We start from the raw sequence: 22,315 nt of genomic DNA, 5'->3' as shown, positions 1-22,315 counted from the left end.
AACTTTCCAGAAATGTGGGATGCTCATCTGTTTTAGATAGGAGAAGGAAGGAAATTTGTCAGGACTATGATAAATCCTGCTCATCTTGTTAGGGAACAATCAAATCTGGGGTAACATCAAGAAAAACTTGAGGAATGTGCCTGAACTGTCCAACCAGTTAAGTTCCCTAGCTATTGGTCAGAAAATTTGTTGATTTTTCCCTGTAATGCAAACTGGGTCACCTAGAAACAGATTTTGGAAGCTAATGGATCCATATTACTGTACACCTTCTCAAGGAGACCTGGACTTGAAGTTTTTAAGTGCTGAATTATAAATATTTTACTGATCAGTGTAATTTTGTGATTTGAACAATATCTAAATTACACAATAAATTAGTTAATAAAAGTGAGTAATTAGCAAAGCTTAGTCAACTGATAGCTATTCAATGACTTTAACTATACCATGGATGCTTTAAGCACTAAAATTTGTCTACAGTATTTGCTTTCAAGCAGTATGTAACTTAAGTGATGTGGGGAAACTTACCAAATAGTCAAGATTTGGTTTCTGAGGTCTAATTACATATTATACTGCATTTTAAAATTAGAATCATATATATTTTAAAGATGGTATGTTTTAGAAAACATTAGAACTTACTATGAGAATAAAAAACTGATATATGCAATATGAGCAAATCCTAAGTAAAATCTACAACTGCTGATTGAACTAAAAGATGATTTGAAATAAATGCCACTCAGTTAAATATAAACATTGTTCACAATGAACCTGTTTTCTRCAAGAAATTGCATATTCATAAGAAGAGAAAACCCTAACGTCATACCACTGAGGACCTGACCTCAGAGAAGGCCCAAGGAGCTCTGCTGTTCTCAAGAAAGCTGCCTACACAGAACTACTTGTAGGATGAAGCCTGACACAATTCTGTACATCTTCACTCTTTTGTTCCCAGACACAGATCCTGTACTTTCTCCTTTTGAAGACCTTTGAAGCATATAATGAAGCACAGAGTTTCACACTGGGAGAAGAAACTCCCAAAAGCAAGCACTTTTAGAATGAGGATAGTGTGCAAAGCAATATCTTGTCCCTATGAAAATGAGGAGTATATGGTCTGCCCTTTGCGAGTTAAAGACTATGAGGAGAAAAATCCCTTTATTTTCTCTGTTAACTCGGGAAGAATGATGATGTAGTTTTCACTGGCCCTACGCAATCCATAAGCACAAGGACTGAGTCCAGGCTGTACTGTGGAGTATCACTTGTTCTTTCCCATTCCTAGCAGGAAAATGGGGCTTAGTTTAGTCCTAGAAATAAGCCCCGGTTAGAACGAACAAATCCTAATTTTATAAATTATCAGATATTTATTTCATATACTGAGCCTGCCTAAGTCATCATAAGTTCTGGGCAAGCACAGATCCAAAAGCAGGTAACACAGCCTAGTATCTTATGTGAGTCTACCCACGACAATCTCTTCTTTTATTCAGCCACTCCCCTAAACTCATCAGGATGTGATCAAGTTTTGATGCTATTTTCTAACACCTGCTACATTATGCAGATTTTATAACATCACATACATATCATCATTCATTAAAATCTGGAAGCCAGCAAGAGAAAATGTAGTACTGGACGTTGGCATCAGGCAGGCATTTTGAGATGTTTTGGGATGGTTATTTTCAGCTGCTCCTGAAAAGCTAAAGATATTATCCTTAGACCCCTCCTTGCCACTGTTCTTCTTGTCTTCTTGGTGGCTTTCCTCCTCAATGGTGCACTCTGACTCTTCATATTCTAGCTTGGTTTGCACCATTGCATGCTCAGTTTTGTCTATCCATTCCTAGGAGATTAAAAATGTTAATGCTGGCAAGTTCTCAGATATCATTTAGAAGAAGCCTAGTTGTACAGACACTGATTATCCTTTAGTAATGGCATCTTCCCCAGATCAACCACAATGGAAAAGATGAAAAGGAAGCAGTATAGGCAAGCTGGACTTAGGACGGAAGGAGAGAAGGGAGGGAGGGAGGAAAGCTGGAATCCACAAATGCATGCAAACTCCTACTAACTATTGAGAAATGTAACACTGAAGGAATATAATCAGAGCCTGCAGAAATCTTTGGATGTGCAAAATACCTGGTGATCCTTGGTGAACTTGTGCACTGCCCTGACTTAATCCAAATTCAGACTGAGTTTACAGGGAGATTTACACAACATAGCATTTTTGGATTAATGCTTCAGTATTAATTTGCATTTATATCTTCCTTCTTTTGGTTTGGTTTAAACCTATCTTACATAAGGAAATTTTTCAGTTTTCACTGAAACATTATTACTGCCTTTTGATATTGTCATTTGGTCTGAAAACATTCCTAAATATTTGACATGTCTACTTTCAGATAAAACTTAGTGGTAAATAGCATTAAGACAATCCAATTAATACAGAATAATATATCACATATATGATGTCATGGATTTGAGGAACAGCAAAAAGCAAAAACATAAACTGTGTGTGATGTATTCATTTGATGACTATTCTGTTTCTAAAGGCTTAGTGAGCATAGATCTCTGTGGTAAGAGAGGATGCTTCCTACTGGAACCAAAGACAAAGGCCATCACTGCCTCAGCACTAAGGCTCACCGCACTTGCAGACGTAAAGGGCAAGAATCTGCCTCACAGTGGAGCAAGTTCCCTGAGCTGTCACGTCCAGGAATAGAAGCAAACTCCATGCTGGCATCTCACCAGAGGGTATTGCTGTTTCTCTGGACACCCTGAGATTCTTCTCTTGAACTTTCTCTGTCTGTTTCTACAAAAAGTGTCTTTATGCAGTGCCAAAGCAGTGCTATACTGACAGTATGGACAGTGGCATTTGATCTGTAGATCTGGATGGTCACGTTGTACCAGGGAAGGGCTGTTCCCTTGGGTCAGAGACCACTCATGGTAAATGTCAGCATAGAACACAGGTTTAGGTCGCAATTTCCAAACCATTCACAACATTGTATAGTTCACAGTTGTGCTGGGAAGACAACATTTACCTGGAAATTTCCATTATGGTCATTGAAGAGATCAGCAAATACATATTTTGGATCTGGTATAACAGGCATGACTGACTTTTGAAGTCTGCAAAGAAGAAAGAAAAACATGTGTTCTGTGACAGTGTATTCATTCATGTATGCCTCTACTTCAACAAAGTTGTGTAGCCACCGATATAATTAACATGACAGCCCTCTAGGCTTGATATCTTTTAAATGTCTGTTAAAGTTAAAAAGCAATATTGTAGAGCAGTCATTTGATCAGTTTGAGGCCAGGTATGATTTACGTAATATAGCAGAATGATGAGGCCATCAGACTAAATGTGATTTTTCTGCTGTGTTTTCAACCAATCTCATCCTTTTAAAATTTAGAATACATCCAGACTTCCAGCTAGTCAGCAAGTGGCATTCTGCCCCATACAATACATAGTTAGAGCTTAAAATTCCCTAGCCACATTCCTGCAAACTGGGGAGGTGGTGCAGCAAACAGTTGTACTGACTTAGTGAACATAAACACAAACATAAACCTAGACATATGGGAGAAAAAACTGAACCTATAACCTAGAAAGGTTATCTGAGTCCCATATATTTTCAACCTATTTTCTGCAGTACTCCATTTGTGGCTTTTTTTCCACAGGAAAAAAAAGAAAAATTCTGGGCCTTTGCAGAGGAATTTTTAGTTGTAGATTCTAAGCATGAACTGAGTCATTAAACTGCAAATCCAAACGTTAATATAGTCTTATTAAAGTTGAATGCACTCAGCCTAACGTCAGTCTGGTGCAAACAGACATTGAGTCCGATGAAGTTGCACAAAGAAATGGAAGTCAGTTCAGAAGCAATAGTAAAACCAACTGGCTTCTAAATATTCAGCTTCTAAGGAAGAACAGAAGTGAAGTGGAGGGGACAGAATTTTGTCCTGAAGAGTTGCATTATATCAGAATTACTCTCTCTGTTTTTGAAAAAGAGCAAGATGCATTAGCCCTCAAATGGTAATTAAGCTATTGACTTCTACATCTTGATGCTAACTTCATTTATCAGATAATAATCTTAAGTGCTAAAAGATTTGAGTCTGAATGATTGCTTTATTTTCATGAAATGAATATTTAGAAGTGACCACTAAAATTATATTTACCTCTGCCATTTACACAGAAGAATCAAGAGGAGAAATATCATTAGAAGTACTGCCAGCATACAACTTAAAAGAATTATTGTGTTTGACTGAGATTTTATGTCATCATCACATGAATCTAGGAATAATCACAAAAAAGAATGTGAAAACTTTCTTGTTTGCTCTAGCAGTAAATACTCTTAAGCATGTTAGAACATTGACTTTTCTTTAAAAAAAACCAACAATGCTTAGGAACAATTAAGACGAATTCAACTGAAACTGAAAAGCAAAGGAATCCACAAACCATGCAATAAAATAATATAGTGCTTTTATATATCTAAATTACCCTTGTACAGGACAAAGGAGGGGGCTTAAGGATACAGAGTATAAGTGTTTGGAATGAATCAAGTTAAATATTCCTTCTTGTGTTCACCACACCACACTGACAGTGATGCAGCAATTTGGGGCTAAAATCTGTCTCACATACACCTACTTGCAATCACCAAAGCTGCAACTGTAATTTTATATGTAGTTTAAATTTCTTATTTCACAAGATAAAATTCTTAATTCCCAAGATAAAGCAAAGAAACGACCTCTCCTCCCTCCCAACAAACAAAAAGCCCCCAAACCACTAGCACTTACACCTAGAAAGGAACTAGTGTCAGGACATAATCCAAAGCACTGGTATATAACTAATGCATTTGTGCACCTTTCGGCATTCTCAGTGTTTTTCCTGCAGCTTTGGTCTGCTGTCCAAATAGATACTATAAGAACTAAAATGAATTATTCATACAGGAACAACTGTCCTATATGTAGCACTCCACAGTCACTTTGTTCCCTGTGGCAGCCTGTTCCACCCGCTTTTTTTTGTTCAGCCTGCCAAAAAGCCACAAGAAAAGTTGTGATCTCCCCATAAGGTATTTGCATTCAGTGTTCACGAAACTTCTTGAGCATAGCTTTGTTCATGGCTTCCTCTGATATTAGATTTGGAGACAATAAATACTTATTCAGGTTCTGAAGTGAAATGCTTGCCTCATTGAAGGGGCTGTGCCAGTGTCACTTCTGAACCCCGGGCACCCAGCACAGCTGAACCATGAGTCTGTCTCTTCTCTGCTTTCCATCCTTGCAGCTGCCTGCAGGCCACTTATGGTCAAATGGTCCAGGTAGGGCTGGCATGTGCTCCCCTCTCAGAGGAAAACAAGGGGACATTGTCCTCTGCGTTTTTCTGAAGGACACTTGCCAGCGACACCTGAGGACATGATTGCAGGTTCACAATCTGCAAGATAGATGAGGCTTCCCTTGTCGTTACTGCTAGTGCAGGATACACACATCTGTGCTCCAGAATTTCAGTCCAGCTTTGTGTATACAGATTTTCTTCAGGTGAGTTAATAGCCCATTGGATTTTGGAGAACTCCGATCTGGGTACACTGGACATCTGAGTGTTTCATATTTCTGATAAAGCGTAGTGAATGGCATTCTGTGGACAGTTGATATGAATGTGTTGGGACGGTGTACAGTCTTTACTACATCAGATCTTTCTTTTGTTTTTGATAACTAGTAGAAATATTGTTTCCATCAGAGACCTAATCCAAGGCAATTGCATTCAGTTAAATATGCTTGTCTCATGTGAAATCAGTTCCGATACTGACTTTGCTTCCACTTCATCTCTTTTTCACCTATCCCTGCTGTTTTGATCGACCCAGCACATTCTGCCAAGAAGACTGTGATGTAGTTGCTTTACCTATGCATCATTTAGCTGTGCTTTCTGGTCCTGTAGCTCAACTTAATGAACATTTGAAACAAACTGCCATAAAAAAAGGTGTATTGAGGGTTTTCTTAGAGTTCAGGTTTGATATGCATATATCATCTATTGCCAGAGTGCCTGCTTTGCTATATGCACATGCCCATACATACATATATGGATATGTATATACATTTTATATATATGTGTATACAACATGCATCACATTACTTTCATTGGAGGACCCTAAATAYAACTGTAACACAAATAATACGGAAATCTTTTTAGCCTTACTGAGCATTGCATAAATTAGTAGTGTCAAGGGTTATAAGGAACAATGTGGATGGGAATTAAAAATGGGCGATCAGACTTCCATATGAACTTCCTTTAACGGTGGAAGATGCAGCATGACAGAGTGCAACATTAACTAGATGCACATTTCTAGCCTCTTTTGCAGTCCTTCCCCCCTTCCCCATTTGTATTTAGAGAGTATATGAATGTAGCACAGCTGTTACCTAATGATGTGCCATTCATCCAAAATGTTTCTGCTTCCCAGTCACTGCTGTAATTAACTACGTTGCAATAAGGTACTAGCCTCTTCAGTCTGACCCGGAAAGAATAGCATTTCATTGGATCAAAGCCTTGCTCTCCAACACTGCAACACTTAGAACTTCTGGACTGAGAAGGAAGGTATATTATCATTATTTCTGGTTCAAAAAGAGCTTCAGAATGCTATACTTCATCATGATCATGACAAGAATAAGAGATAGGCCAACCCCAAACCCCAGAGTCAAATTTTAACTTCTCTGAATTTTTGGGAACTCCATTTCTTGACTGGCTCTTCCCCATTCATACCCATTCCTCATTGTTTGATGCTGAGTTGAAGGACATAATGATCAATACATATAGTACTGTTACAGCTGCTATTTGTAATATACAAAAGAGACTTCAAACAAAAAAATATTCAGAAGATATATGTGAGGCTGGAAAGATTTAAGTCAATGAAATAATATTAAGATATACTTACTCGCTAACTTCAAGATAAATAAAATCCTGTGTCATCTCTTTTCTTTCATTCTATTTCCTGTTGTTTCTCCTTTTTTTCTTTTTTTTTCTACCTTGCTTTCTGCTGATATCTCCCAAGACTTTCCTATTCTGAATGTATGACCTTAGATTGTCCTCAGCTCTTTCTATAAGCAAAAAGTTATAACTCAAAAATAAAATCATTGCTGGAATTGCAGGGACCCAGAATTCCAGAAATCTGACTGTTTTCTGCTACCAGCTATTTTTAAAGTATGGGATGGGAGGACAATACGAAAACAACTCTATTTTACACTCTATGGTGATGATGCTTCCAGGTCCTTCCACACTGATTAAAAATGTCATGTCCAACTCACTTGCCACCCTTTGTCRAACTTGCTTTTGTACTGAAGCTCAAGTCTCAAGCACTTCACAGCTCTCTTTGGTTCATTACAGCTTACAGTAACGGTGTCATCTTTCCACAAGAAGGTCACATTTTCTGGTCGATTAGGCTTTACTAAGGAGAAAAGAAACAAAGTATGCAATAACCTCTTAAAAATTAATTACTTCAATACAGTTTAAATCACTGCTATTCCTTCCTTCCCTCAACCCTTCCCTGAGTAGTAAGCCAAGAAGGTGGCCAGTCTTCCTGAAGGATGCACTTTTGCAGCTGACCTTCTTGCTGAACAAYAAAATGAAGCTTGGCACTATGACACCGTTCCCCATTCAAAGTCCCATATTTAGAGGTAGATACCAAAGCACTTCAGGAACCTACTGGAAATACTTAAGTAAGGACTCTAGTCCCCTCAGACTCCTCAGTCAAGAGAAAGAAAGAGGCTTCTTCAGAAGTGGGAGCTTAAATTACAGGCCCTAAATCACTTTCTAGGGAAGCCTATCTCCCTTCTTAGACAATAGAGGGAGCCTAGAGAGACAAGACTCCTTATTTACACACCAGTGTTAAGTAGCTAAAGGTATCATTTTTGTGGTATGTGCTTCAGTGGCCTAAATATAGGCAAATGCCAATTTATATGCTTTAGGGTATCTATGACTCTGGAATGGGACTAGCAAATACTGTACCATATAACCTACAAGACACACATGTCCTGCTGCTGGAGGCCAGGCAGGATATATTAGGGCATCTGAAATGGCACTGGGAGCCTACCTGTGGACAACTGAATCTGCTCCTCACTGTTTTCAGATGGTCCAAAGAGAAGGCAATGGTTTGACCTATGTGACTGGATAGTCTTCAGTAGTGGAAAGTAAAGGTGTGAGAAGAGCATTATTTGCTTCTTCAATCCTTCTAGATTCTGTTTCATATTACAAAAACCCTATCTGCCTAGTTTTGAGACTTAAGTCTGATCTCTGTTATTTGTGTTTTGTTATCTAACCCTCTTGAAACTCATGTTAACATCAGTGGTAGTTTAATTACCTAAATTTATGGACCAGGCTCCAGCTTTCCTTGAACTACCAGATGTTGATATAATTATGAGATGTAAAGTACTCTCAAAGTTAGTTGCCATGAAAAATTTTTGATTAATCCTTTTTGCTAAAGAATAACCACTAATAATATATTTGGAAGATAATGACTTTTTTGGATAATTTCTGCCTGGTATGTCTTCTGCATGATTTTTATCAGAAAAATCGCTCCACTTTAAACACTGTAACTACATGCAATTCCAGATGATGCCAATAAGCTAACCTCACAATAATGTGAAATATGTATTTCTGGGGGAATTACTGCTGTCAGGCTATGACAGAGCCACTTAATTAATTTCTCCTAAAATCTTTTGATTTTTTCACCATAGCCTCTTGGATTAGAACTAGTTTGCTGCATGACATCTCATGGAGAACGACAAAAGAACGAAAGGTTGAAAATACAGGACACATAACAAGGCTGACACTAACACAGGGAACTGTCAACTTTTTTCATGTTCCTGATATGCAGACTGAGCAGGTCTGAACTCAACCACGCACATTCACATATTTGAGTATTTTAGTTTTAGTTTTGAAACTGTGTTTTAGGGCAAATCTTTCTATCCTATGTAATCCCACTTAGCTGCAGCTGCCTATGTAAAAGCTGATGACAGCAAGGGATGAAAATCAGCCTCGGTAATTCCAAAAATCTGTAGTTTGTTTTTGGCATAAACTAGTAACATGTTATACACTGATGCAACTGATTTCCTCTCAGACTAAGGACAGCTAGAGGAATCAGTGAAGACACTAGGACTATCAAAAGACATAGTCGTGTTATTACACACTTACTATAGAAATCAGATTTTAGTCTTTTAGAAAAAAGCTCTTTGCTTCCATTATTGTTCATGATTGAGATGGCAAGGGTGGATCCTTCTGTCTTAAACAGACATCCAGAGTTAAAACCTTGGTCCAATAAATAGGTAGGACATGGCTTCCAAAGTTTGTGCTGGCCTCCTTCAAATCTACAAATGAAAAAATATTGGTGAATGGAGATACTCTGTTATTTGTTATTGGTTAACACAAGTAAATTCCTTTTTGTCACTGTTTTTTTTTTGTTTTTTTTGTGTTTTTTTTTTTTTAAATGCTGCTACAAAGGGAAGTCTGCATAAGGAACTTCTTGAGGCTGGAAATTTCACAGTGCTGTGAGGGAATTCAGCACCCAAACCTCATTGACTTTCCAATCCTTGTTTTTGGTGCAGTCTGAAATTTTCAAGTTTCTTTCAGGTTTTTTTCACTAATAAGAGAATGCTGTGCTCAAACAGATGTGGTTTTCATGTTCCTGTTTCCAAGACTGTACTGCTAAAAGTTATTTCTCGTATACCAACCATAAAGAAAAGGAAAGATCAAACTGTATGACTGCCTTTAATCAAAATGTTAAATTTCTGTTTAAGTCAGTTAATAAGTAAAATATGCAGGAATATGTGGAAAAACACAATCAGCAGTGTAATTAACATTAGCATTTAACATAAAGACAAAACAGGAGACAAGGTTTTCCTATATTGTCTGCTATGACTCACTATTCAGCAGGTTTACTGATTTATACACTTTTGTGAAGTGTGTGAACATAAGTTTCATGCTGGATGATTTAAAAAAAAAAAAAGTATTTTCAGGTCACAGATGACTCAGATGGACTGAGCTATTTCAGTCTCCTGGAGTAAATCCTTCAAGGAAAGAAAAATAGGCATTATCAATACTCACGTATAAGAAAATGACACATTCTCGCCAGGAAATAGTTCTCTTGATGCCCATGTGATCTGCATCTGCTCATTATTGAAGTTGACTATAGTGGTGCTGATGGTATCTTTCTGACCTGTCCCAGTACATTGACAGAGGATATCATTTCAACAGTGGGTATCAAAAACATCACTTGGCATTTGTAGGCAGTCAATATTTCAAAGATAATTATGCCGTAGACTCAGATGACCATAAAATAAGAAGAGATAAGAATATCTAGAAAGTTAGGAAGCAGGACAAAATAACCCAGAGAGGTTAAAACTAGAACTGCAAAATAACAAAATGAAAACACTCATAGCAACACGAGAGACCACCCCATGGTCCTTGGGCCAAAAGGAGTAGACTGGCTTACTTGCATGCAATGCATAGGGCATAAGCCTTGAGGCCAGTTTTGCTCCACAATATCTTAGGTTTTCCTGCTAAGCAAAACTATTTGGGAACTACTGCCAAGTGGAACCTGTGCGTAAACTGACTAATGTTTACTTTATGAAACAAGGGACTTGTACTGTAAGTCAAGACCAAATGAGTAGTATAGAAGCACCCATAGTAACCTAGTGCAGATCAGAACAAATGAGTGAACTGTGTACTTTATCTATGTTGCTCTGGCCAGCCCCTCCTCACAGACTTTCTCAAAGCAAGGTCATTTAACGTCCTGTGACTGCACACAGATATCATACCCTTTCCTGGTTTTGTCCTCATTATAGTTTTTCCCTTTTGTTAGGGATTTAGGGGTTTTAATTCTATGTCTATCAGGATTCCACGATCAGACATTAACGGTAACTCTTACATTGAAAAATGGGGAAGATAAGCAGCCAGAAGCATTGGAAGTGTATGATATGTCAAGGGGAAACAGATGTTATTTACTCCGAGTTCTGTGAGATGTGTACCTATGTTTAGCTGAATGAACAAAGAGGAAGAAAATGTATCTTGAATATCAGCAGCAAACCACTTCAGGATGAAATTTACTGACTGCTATCTCTAGACATGAAGCACCAACCACTAGAAACTTCTGCAGGAGCACTCCTGCCTAGCAGGAGAATAGTCTTTTGGCTCCGATTCATTTACATTTTATGCCACTCTGGCATTTTGAAGGATCTTAAAAATTTAATAACAAAAATTTAATAACATTTCTTATGAGCTGTTTACCACAGACAGTGATCCTGAAAGTTCATGGGAATCAGGCCTAAATACCTTCAGGACTGTTATACTTTTGCTGACTAACCAACACTAAGAATGTGAAAAAGGTATGTGGAAACACCTTGGTTCAAATAACCATGTTGCCTAACTAATTTCAGGGCTTCATGTCTCTGCCAATGGGTCTAATGGCTTCTGTAATTAGGACTAGTCAAAACATCTTTGTATAGGGGTATTGTGTCATAATATGTTGTTTTATGAAAATCATTCCAGAGACAATTTTGACAGAAATCCAAGAAGGACCAAGTAATCTGCTGATTAGGTCACATGCCTAGACTGTGGCAGGTCTAGCTCCACGTCCCTACTACCTGATTTACAGAGCTCTGGTAAAAAAGATTATGGTCCTACTCAAGAGAAAGACTTGAACCTAACTCAACTGTGTCCTAACTAATGGCTACAGCTTATTCCTGTATTGATTTCTCAAACTGAAAATCTCATGTGCTTTTCTGAGGAATGGAGAAGTCGATACAATTATGTCCTGAAACAAAAACAGAATTTCCAGACCTTAAAAGCCATCATAAAATGGTGTTTATCCAGTCAGTTTGAGCTCTGTTAGACAAGCCTGCTCTTGTCTCCTAATTCCTCATGGCCATTACAAGTGCTCTGCAGCATGTCTAAGGGATCATCTTGTCTTTAACTGAAACCACTAAGCAATATGATGATAAGGGTGCCTGACAATGGTTTATTGGTCTGCAAACACACTATGAAGTTCTTAATTTTTATGGACAAAATTCTTAGTACGCCTGTGCTGTGCCATATATAGCATTATGGTTAGTGTCACTGAAATCTACAAGACTACTTAAAGTAAGATTTAGATATTTTATAAATAATAGTCAAAATAGTTAAACATATTTATAATATGATTTCTCAATCTTTAAATAAACTATCATAAAATTTTTAAAAGAATGAAAATATTAGTGTATGGAGAATGCTGTACTTGAGACTCTTTTTATAATTATAGAATCAATCCTTGCAACTCCCTTTAGAAATATCTATGTACTTTCCAGTTTCTGATAATTAGTCTGCTTGCAGATATTTTCATTTTAAGAAAGAACTGTTAGCATCCTTGCATTAGAAAAGAAGATAAAAACACAAAGAGTGCTCTCATGCTTAATCATATATTTTCAAGGCTATGTGAATTTCAAAATTAATTTACTATTCTGTTGCTGTGTGCATGATAGTTAAGCACAATGACAAGTGGTGAAATGGTGTTCATAGGGCATCTTCTTGGATCAGTTTTGAAATCAAATATGAAGCAAGTTCTGCAGTTTAATTTCAGAAGGTGGTTTGACTTCTCCTCACAGGGCTATGCACACAAGTTCTTCTGTGCTTCACAAAAGATTTTGAACAGGCACCCACTCTAGCCAATAGGACATAACAAAGAGTGGGTATTTAAAAGTCCTCTCTACAACATAGTCAACTAGTCCAGGCTGTACGTAGGACCCTTACCAGAAAAAGGGTGCCAGTTCAAAACCCTCACTTGGACTTGGGCGCCTAGACTGCCCCTTTGAAAAACAGAGCAGTGATTTTTCCATTACTGGGAGGGTGGACCCAGTGCCCTGCTTTTATCCCACTATTCACTAAACCTGAGGTTGCAGCGGCAATCCCCAGACATGAAAGAGCTGCTTTCAATGAACTCTACTGTTAATCAAATGATCCTGGTGGGGTTTCGGTATGAGATTGGTGTCAGATTGCTCAGCACAGGAGAGCTGGTAGTATCTGAAGTTAATGGAGTGGTCAGTCTCTTCAGACTTCAAGTGGGTTAGTCAAGGCATGGTTGGTTCTAGAGACGAATAATAAGGAAACCAAAGGGACTGCATTGGATTCCCACACAGAAAGGAGTGGACGCTCAGTAAAACCTGAGGGTCAGATCTGAGTGGCCTATTGGAGGGCAACAAAAGCTACCAATTCATTCTGACCCATGGATAACACTAATTTTTCTCTGCTTTTTGAGTTATAGTAAGATAGCTATTTATTAAAGGCTGCACTTCAGAGATGCACGCTAACTCTTGGTTTGGGCAGTATGTGGTTTTTGGATGACATAGAAGCATGTTGATTTTGCTCCAGTCCTGCAGTGATTTACACGTGGACTTAACTTTATGCCCGCCAAGTAGTCTGCTTGACTTCAGCAGGATTACTCAAAGCACACAAACTTAACCACACACATAAATCTTTCTAGGATCAGATCCTTTCTCTGCAAAAAAAAATACAGGCTGACTACATATTATGAATTGGAACTCTGGAATTTTAACATTTAAAATCAGCCTCTAGCAAGTGCAGTTATTTAGGTGCACACGTTATTAAATACTCTAAAAATAAATAGAACCATTTAATAGAAATGGAAAGGGACTTGTAAGAAATTCTCTGTTGACATTACACACTTTCATTTGCTCTAGTTTTTAAGAACTTCATAAGAAAGCAGTGTTAACCTAATCAATAAACTACTTTGAAATGCATTTGTCTATGCAGAACAGAATTTAAAATGCTTAAAAAATAACATTTATTATTAAAGTTTGTCCTTCTAGAGCTCCAGTCAGCACAGTTTTCTATTATACTTTCTCATTTCATGTATTTTGTAGCCTTTTTGAATGTAGTATGAGCTGTTTTGTGTAAGTGTTCTCTCAGTAAACATTTCTGTGTGTCTTTTCAAATCAGAGCATAAATATGTTGCATTATTCACATTTCTTTGCTTTTTCAGCATGTAAGGATGCAAATCCTGTATTAATTTTTTTAGGTTTTGTAGTTGGGCTCAAATTACCGTCAAATAGTCTTAAGATATATAGGTTACCTGAAGTGTGATATTTCCTTCTGATGATCTTTTCCTTTTCCTCTRCCTGGAAGGGTATTATTTTTCTTTTTGTGAAGCACCTATACTTTTGGAGGCAGAATCATTCCCATCTTTTGTTAATGGAAAGTAATAAAGACAATAGGAATAAAATGGAAAAGAATAAAGAGGAATAAAGAGAAAGAGAAAAGCAGGGCATATTTCTCCCCTTTCTTTATAATGGACCTTTTATGAATCCATCCGTAACACCTTGGATCTTTCTCTGCTAATGTGGTAGTTCATCCACAGCAATTCTGATTATTTAAAGCATGTTTCTATTCATGACCCTRCAGTTACACAACAGCCCAAAGTAACACATTTACTTTCAATGGTTTTAATGATTTTAAGTATTATGATAATGGATAGATGGAAAGGCCAAAAATACAATGAAGAGCTAGTACCCAGGCCAAAGAGGGGTGAGAGGTCCTTTCTGTCAGAGGCTGGCTTACTGATCTGGCTAGGTATGCAGCTGGAAGTACGTTGCAGTGCTATAGGACATATAGCAGGGCCCTGGAACATGAGCTATGGAGAGAAATCTAAATCCTAGGTAAAACCTGAGGGAACTGGTAAGGCTCCACACAACACCTCAACCTCACAGACCCTGCTGAGCACTTAACTCTTCTCGGGACAGGGAAGCGTGGAAAACACCACTATTGCACACACAGAAAGTATTTTCACAAGGGAAAAAGGGAAATTTCCTTGCACAGTAAATTTTGCAAACACGACCATGAGCAAGAATATGGGCAAGTACATTCCGCCTCCAAGTCACCTTTCAAAGATTATTACCAAAAAAATATTACTATTGAAAGGGAACATTGAAAAAAACCTGGATGTAATGGAACAGATCAAAAAAGAGAGAAAAAAGAGTGAAAAAAATCTCAATCTGCAAAGATAACAGAATGGAACATAAATATACTGGAACTGTTGTAACCTCATTGAAACATTACAAAGAAGAAAAACCACTTTTGATTTCCTTACAGTGATGAAACCTGATAAGTAACCACATGTTGAACTTCCACGTATTGCAGCACACTGTATAGAAATAACTGGAGAGTAAGACCCAGATCTGAGCCTACAGTCTTAGTTACTCTTAATACTACTCATCGATGAGAACAGTTTCATTTCAGTAACAGGAACACATGTAGGCGAAAGTACAGCTCTGTGTGCATAAGACTGCTGAATTGAATGTCCAGGACTGAGACTAAATAGAAAATCCCTTTTAAAGAAAAGGAACAGGACAGCAAGAGAGAGATTTTTATAGACATATTTTGGAACAAGGCATACTCCTTATAACATACCCCTTATATCCCATCAAATCAAGGTTTTTTTGGTAGAAAATGACTTAGCTAACCATGGCTAGACATCACCACACTTTGCATTAAATAACCACCGTAACTGTAATTTTCAGCTGTCATCCCACAAAGTACTTGCCATCAGTACAGCATGGCTATAGCATGCTGCCATCTCAGGTCAGTGGGGAGGGAGCTGCATCCGCTCACAGGGGTGCAGGTGACTCACAGCAGCAATTAACACTGAAGAACCAGGCAGGGCTGCATAGCTGAAAATGGTACTTACTGTATGTACAGCAGAAAAGAGAGCTGATTTATAGGCTGATGAGTACTTTAAAGTATTTCTTTCTCCTTACAAAATTAATGAATGACAGGCACCTTATGATAAATTAACAAGACTGAAGATTAGATTATCAGCCCATGTTTGGGGCTTTATATTAGATTTCTGCATGAATCCATTTGTTTTTAGCATGCTGTAAGTAATGGCACTGCAAACTAACACATAGAATAGAGACGTTCTTATATTTAGGTAGCCAAGTATCCGGGTATAAATGTCTTTTTTAATTTTGCTTTATAGTAATACTCTTACCTTAATACTTTATCAGACACAAGAAATTACTGGATATTTCCCATCTTGCTCATTCTTCCAGAACACTAAAGCTTAAGTCTYACCTGGAATCTGTTTTATCCATCTTTGTTCAATGAGAAGATTGTAGTCTTTTTCGGACGCAGTTCACTCTATCAAAATCTGTGTCTTGGACAGTAACCGCTCCTTCTTAAAAATTTGAATATTTCTTTCTTTTACATTAAACACAAAATTACTGGCTTCTTCCTTCATTTTTAATTGGAGAACATTCAAATAAATCTGTTATCATCATCTTTTTTTTTTTTTTTTTTTTTTTTTTTTTTTTTTGAAGAGGACACATTCATCTCTGCTGGATATCAATTTCTGTTTGGTTGATTCTTTTCACCAAAAAAGTACTGAATATTGTAACACATGAGGTAAGGTGCCCACAGAAATATTACTAGTTAATATATGCATTTCTTAAATAAATACCTGTGGATTGAACTTACCGGCAGATTGTGACTGAGAGGCCACCAGGCTGCCCAATGTGAAGATCACTGAACACACTTCAAAGGTTAGTCTCATGGTTGGAATCACACAACAGACTGTGAAGAGATGAGTAATCGTAATCTCCGGACTTTACCATTTGATCACTTTATACCAGAGACTGGAGGGAACTAGAGGAAATGACTACAGGAAATAAAAAAAAATTGACATAGCTCTAGCTATAAAAAATCAGAAGTGCAGGACTTCTACATGCACACCTCCTTCATATTATACAAAAAATTAAAGAAAATTATTTCCCAGAATGCCAGTATCTATCTTGCCAATACTTTGCCTTGCTTTGTCTTTTTGCAGTTGTATCAGAGGTCATCACAGTGCTGATCCAAATTAAGGAAAGGAGTGGCTGGGTAGCTGTGATCACATCATATCATGCATGACCATACTGACCTAGACGTACCTAATGACCTGAGGGCAGCAGAGGTATAAACTGCCTGCCTCCCCTGTTATGAGTTTGCAGCTATACATGTTACCATATGTTTATATTGTCACTCCACACTCCTGGTGCACCTCAGATGGCTTGAGCCACCTCTGTCCCCAAATCAGAGGAAGGAATAGGGGGTCTTATGGTCAGAGGGAGCTGAGCTGCTATAATAGGCAGGCTATTATGGAAGAGGTAGCACGAGGATATGTTTTCTCCTGTAATACCTGAACATATATAACCTACTGCTATTGCTTCCAAATATATCCATATACCTAGCATTATAGATTTCTATATTATACCTATACCTTATATATTCATATACTGTACATTATACATAGAAAGAGGGATATAAGGAATAATGTGTTGCCCAAGATTAAACACATTTTAGAGATGGCAGAGCTTAAAGTCTTAATAATCATGATTACCATGTCTAAAGAGACCTATTTTCTGCTGGTCTGCACTAGGCTGGGCTTAGGCTATATCTACATTAGTAAGTAGAGCAGCACAGGAGGAGCTGATCTGTGAGGTGAAACAGTTGGTGCTGAGGACCCAAGAGCCACGTGGCGTGCATGGAGCGGAGTGTTTCCTTGACTAGCTCTGGTCCAGCCCCATGGGCTGAGTGCCCATTAGCGGTCAAATTCTGTTACAGGCCCTCCTGGAGCACATCTTCTAGTTTAGGCTCACCAAGAGGAACCCAGTTCCCCTGCTCCACTATGTGAATAAAAAGATGGGAACAATCAAGAGATTAACTTCATAAGCATTGTTGTAAACTGAACTGAGAAGCCAGAGTGGCCCAGCCTGCTGCCCTTTTCTAGAAAGAGCCCCAGGAGACCACTCTCAGTGCCAACACACTCTCTTCTCCAGACTTGCTGACTGCTCCCTTGATGTCCTGGTAGAGGTTTAGAGTTCACATGTCTAGGGACATGTGAAACAGGCAAGCACACAGACTTCCTTCATATCCAATCTCCCCTTACCTTAAACATCACAGAAAATAAGCTACTCTAGAAATCAACATACAAAAATATAAATGGTAAACCTTAATTCCTATCTATGTTTCCCAATTGGTCTTGAGCTTCTTCTGTGTTTGCACAGAAAACTTGTCTTTTAAAAAGTACAGGAACCTTCTCATGCAGAAATAAATTATCTGCTTTTGCAGATAAATTACTTATGCATGGTGCTTCTAAAGTGTCCTGTGCACATATACTGTACTACGTGCTGGACACTTGGTCCCTTAGACTCCTTATCACTTCAAGTTTATTTTCCATTAAAATTAAGCAGGAACAGAGTGGAAGTTTATCTGTTGCATGTCACACCAGATAGGGATCTTGGTTGTGTTCAGGAATACACCCAGAAGTGCTGCCATGATTCCTGTTCAGGCTGTTTTCATTACTTCCAGAGCCTTTGCTAAGATGGTCACTGTCCTTTGTAAACCAACAGTACTGTTTGTCAAATGATACCTTTATCAGTCTCCAGCCAGCTAGTACGAGCTTTGATCTGTCTATTCACTTTGCTTGGACTGGCTGCCTTCAGTGCTATATATCCATTATACGTCCCAGGAAAACATATTTAAATCTCAGTGAGTTTTGGAAACCCCATGTGACTGTCTGACTGTGGTAGAGTCAGTATGTGTATACACTAGTCTGTTGCCTTTCTATTCCTTGTTTTGAGCAACTTTCTATAGGGAGACATWAATTCCTGGAAATAAAAAACAAGCATCACAGAACTGAAATACTAAACTAGGCTGCAGGTTGTAGTTAATGATAAACTGAAATCTCTCACTGTTTCTGCAGTCAGCAATGCAGAACCAGTGTGACAAGCAGATGAAGGCAGAGGGACAGAAATCTCTGGTTCCCTGGGGACAGGGTGACTCTGATGTCCCCATTTGAGCTAAAAACATATTTTCCTTCCAGAACATGTGCCTCTTGCCTCCAGTGGAGGGTGATGGAGCCTGATTTGCCCCATCCTGCTTTTTATATAGCTAAAACACACTGGACTGCAGACCTCCTAAGACAGTTCATGCTTTGGAGGAAGGGGTGGGGAGAGAGAAAAATGCAAAGAAAAGGTATCTAAGGTCTCTTTTGGCTTATAATTATTTCTGGATGATTTTGACATGCTATGTCTGAAATCAAGCTCTAATTATCAAGAGACAACAGCCCATTTTCACTGACCTTTTCCTCCTTCAAGGGATTTTGGTATCTCAAGAAGTTGTCCCTCCCACTAACGTGTAATTCCCTTTAAGATGCTGAGGACCTCTTAAAGTCAAACCAAATTAGTCCTACTTTTGAAACAAAACCTAGTGCTGAGGTCCTAAAGAGAAAAAAAAAAAACAATAAAACAACCAACCAGATAAACAAGCTGCCTCCACAAAGCTGAAGTAGCTGTTGAGATATTTTTCCAGCTGCTAAGAGAGGCTTGTGACTTAACAGACATAAGGCCTGAGCACTTCCCTGCTCACCCCCACACAGTGAGTCATTTGCATGGCCACCTGCCTCAAGCTCCTGCTGCCCTCCTCATACCTTGCTGGACACTTGTCCGGCTTGTCCTTTCTCAAAGTCAGCTCTGATGATCTGTTTTTATTTTTTCAAATACAGATGGTCCCCGTCCACAAACTGAAAAGTTGCTTGTGAGCCAAAAGATCTGTTTTCCCCTCACAGTGCAGGCAGGCACATTCCCCCAGGGCATTTTCTACTTGTCTATAGGTGCGTAATTGATTAACTTGCCCACACTCTCTTGGTTATTGCTCCCATGGGTACAAGGCCAGAGCTCTGTCACATTGTGCCCCCTCTTTAGGGCTCACACGTGGTGTGGCATTGGCATGTTTGGCTTGAGAAAACAAGATCCACCCTAACATTGCAACTTCAATCGGGAGCAGGGAAAGCAAAGAACAAGAGCGAGTTGGTAATTGGCAGCCAGGGACTGTGAGTGAGTTTGATTGTCAACAGTGACAACTGTTAACACGGCACCCAAAGAATGAGGACAGTGACTTTTCCTGCCTGGCTGACCTAAAATTTCTGCAAGTCAATCAGAAGAAGTCCTTTTGACTTCTTTCTGCACTTTGGCTGAAACCACACAAGCAACTGTTGGCCCTCTGCCAGCTCCTCCACCCATGTTAGCAGCTCTCAGAGTTACCTTAGTTACTTTCATCAGCTTCCTTCCTCCCCTTTTTAGTCTCCTTCCTATTATGTCATCAGCAGTGTGAAATGGTTCTTTGATCATCACATAGTTCAGCAAAGCAAATCACCACAGCATATTTCTTCCTTCTCCTAGAACCTAAACAAACAATAGTCTGTGAGTAAATTTCTTTTAACATTATTTACTTACTCATGGCCAGGTTAATAGACTCCAAAAAATGGCCAGTGAAAAGGCATAAGTAATCTCTTTTTTGCAGTGATGATTTTTGCAGTGATGATGCAGTTTTTAGCATTAACAGGAAGTGATTTCAGTGTGCTTACAGTGGGTGGGATAAAGGGAAAGATGACCCATCAATAGAAAAGAGTGGGCTCATTACCCCATGGCAAATCAGCTCAGCCAACTGGAGTCAATGCAGCCTGTTGTCCTGGCAGAAGAACCTGATTCCCATTTTTAATAGGCTGCAAAAGGCATGTGTACTGTACTTTTTGGGGCCCATCCGTAAAATGGATGGCCCATCCATAGAACAAGCATGCTTGGCCACTGCAAAGAACAGATCAGCAGAAATATTTTAGTGGGAGGATTAATCATCAAGGCTCCCTGGCACTCTTAAAACTCAAGGTCCTGTGAAATCGCTTTAAAAAGTGCCCCCTGGTTGGCCTTTCTTCTCCTCACCACGGCTTGGCCTGTCCCAGGCTTCTTTACAAGTGAAAAGAAATCAATAGAGAAAAAAACAGGAAACTTCAGCACACCACTTTGCATTTACACACCAGAAATATTGGAGCAGTTCTGGTCCCTCCCTACCTGCTGTTTCCAAAGGCTGTGGTAGAGCTAGAAAAGGGAGAGAGAAGAGCTGCAAGGCTGACCAGCAGCAGAGAGCAGTGCTGTAAGAGGAAAGACTGAATGAAGAGACTAGGGCTTTGCAATGTGGAAAAGAGAAAACTAAGTGGAGAGTGGATAAAGGTGTAGAAGTTCACAAATAATGAGGTAGTGACTAAGGAATGATTGTTTGCCATTTCTCACAACATGGGCCTTCCTGATAAATGACGTTGYGAGGCAGAAAGATTAGAACAAACATCAAGAAATACTTTTTCTGAGAACATAGCTTCAAACTGTGGATCTTGCTCCACAGTGAGCAAGTTGAAGTTTGGCAGCTAAAACTATATTGTTGATACAACTGGGAATGACAATATGGACAACACTAGTAAGCGTGGGATAAGAGTAGGTAGATAGGGGGTGGAAGTCAAAGGAGAAAGAAATATCACTTGCCAGTTCATAATGAATAGGTCTTGGTATAATCAGAGGAGGAATGCCTAGCAATCTGAAATTATAATCACTGTGAGTAGGAAAGAGGAACAAACTGCACGAAGTGGGACTGAGTCATAGGTTTTAATATCAGACTGTGATCAAGAGATCTGACTTCTTATGTACAAAAATGCCAGGCAATTTTATCCCATAAATCCTTCACTAGAAAAGTAGGCATATTCAGTGACTGAAAATAAACATACCATCACATATTCCTTTCTCTGGACGGAACTGAAACAGTCAGATCCAAGCCCTGTGTGGGCTTGAACCTAATCATCTTAAGTCAGCAGGTAGATCTCTCTGCTGCGGTAATTTGCCCAGAAGTAGGAAAGTAGTGTTTGTTCTAGATTAAAAAATGTTTAACTATTGTGTGTGTGCAAGAACATTGCCTTTCCAGCTTTAAAATGCAAGCAAGCTTAATTACAGATCCTATCCATAATTGCACTACAAAGCTTTATCACTAAAGAGCACTGAAAGTTTTCCTGCTGCTTTGCACTCACTTGCATGATATCATTACAATCTGCCCAACAATATGTTGCCTTCTGAATTTATTGGAAACTTTGAGCTTTCATTCATTCTGAGGTATTGCCTGTTGGCTAGTAGTAGCCACAGTAAGCAAGTAGTCGAAACTATGAACTCACCAGAAAGACTGCAGAGAGACTGTTCATGTGTAAAAGCCTGATCTGCAGTCTTTCATACCAATGCCATTCTCATTCAGTACCTTTCTGTACCTGCCTTGTACTCAATTGCTGGGGTGAAAATGACCATAACAAATGAAGGGCAACATTAATCCAGACTCCATACATACTATATCAGTAGGTAAAACTATCACACAAAATTTTTTCAGAAGATCACTGTTAGAGTTGCAAAGTGAAGTATCCCAAAGTTAGCATGCCAGAATTAAAAGTGATGTATAACCTAGATCCTTTATTCAGCCTTTTTT

General features: G+C 38.7%; 1 protein-coding gene across 1 annotated transcript; it reads right to left on the bottom strand.

The window, feature by feature from the left end:
* Nucleotides 1-697: 697 nt before the first annotated feature.
* CRLF2 (cytokine receptor like factor 2) lies at nt 698-16,553 on the bottom strand. Its single transcript, XM_026070289.1, has 8 exons — nt 16,463-16,553; nt 10,046-10,157; nt 9,137-9,309; nt 7,252-7,391; nt 6,370-6,532; nt 4,138-4,252; nt 3,009-3,093; nt 698-1,819 (listed from the first exon to the last, which is right to left on the bottom strand). The coding sequence occupies exons 1-8, from the start codon at nt 16,536-16,538 to the stop codon at nt 1,547-1,549; spliced, it is 1,137 nt and encodes a 378-aa protein (XP_025926074.1). The 5' UTR covers nt 16,539-16,553; the 3' UTR covers nt 698-1,546.
* Nucleotides 16,554-22,315: the final 5,762 nt, after the last annotated feature.

The sequence above is a fragment of the Apteryx rowi genome, unplaced genomic scaffold, assembly GCF_003343035.1.
Source record: "Apteryx rowi isolate R43461 unplaced genomic scaffold, aptRow1 scaffold_308, whole genome shotgun sequence".
NCBI classification, from domain to species: domain Eukaryota; kingdom Metazoa; phylum Chordata; class Aves; order Apterygiformes; family Apterygidae; genus Apteryx; species Apteryx rowi.
The sequence above is the reverse complement of the archived record's forward strand: the minus strand, read 5'-3'. Positions and strand labels throughout refer to the sequence as shown.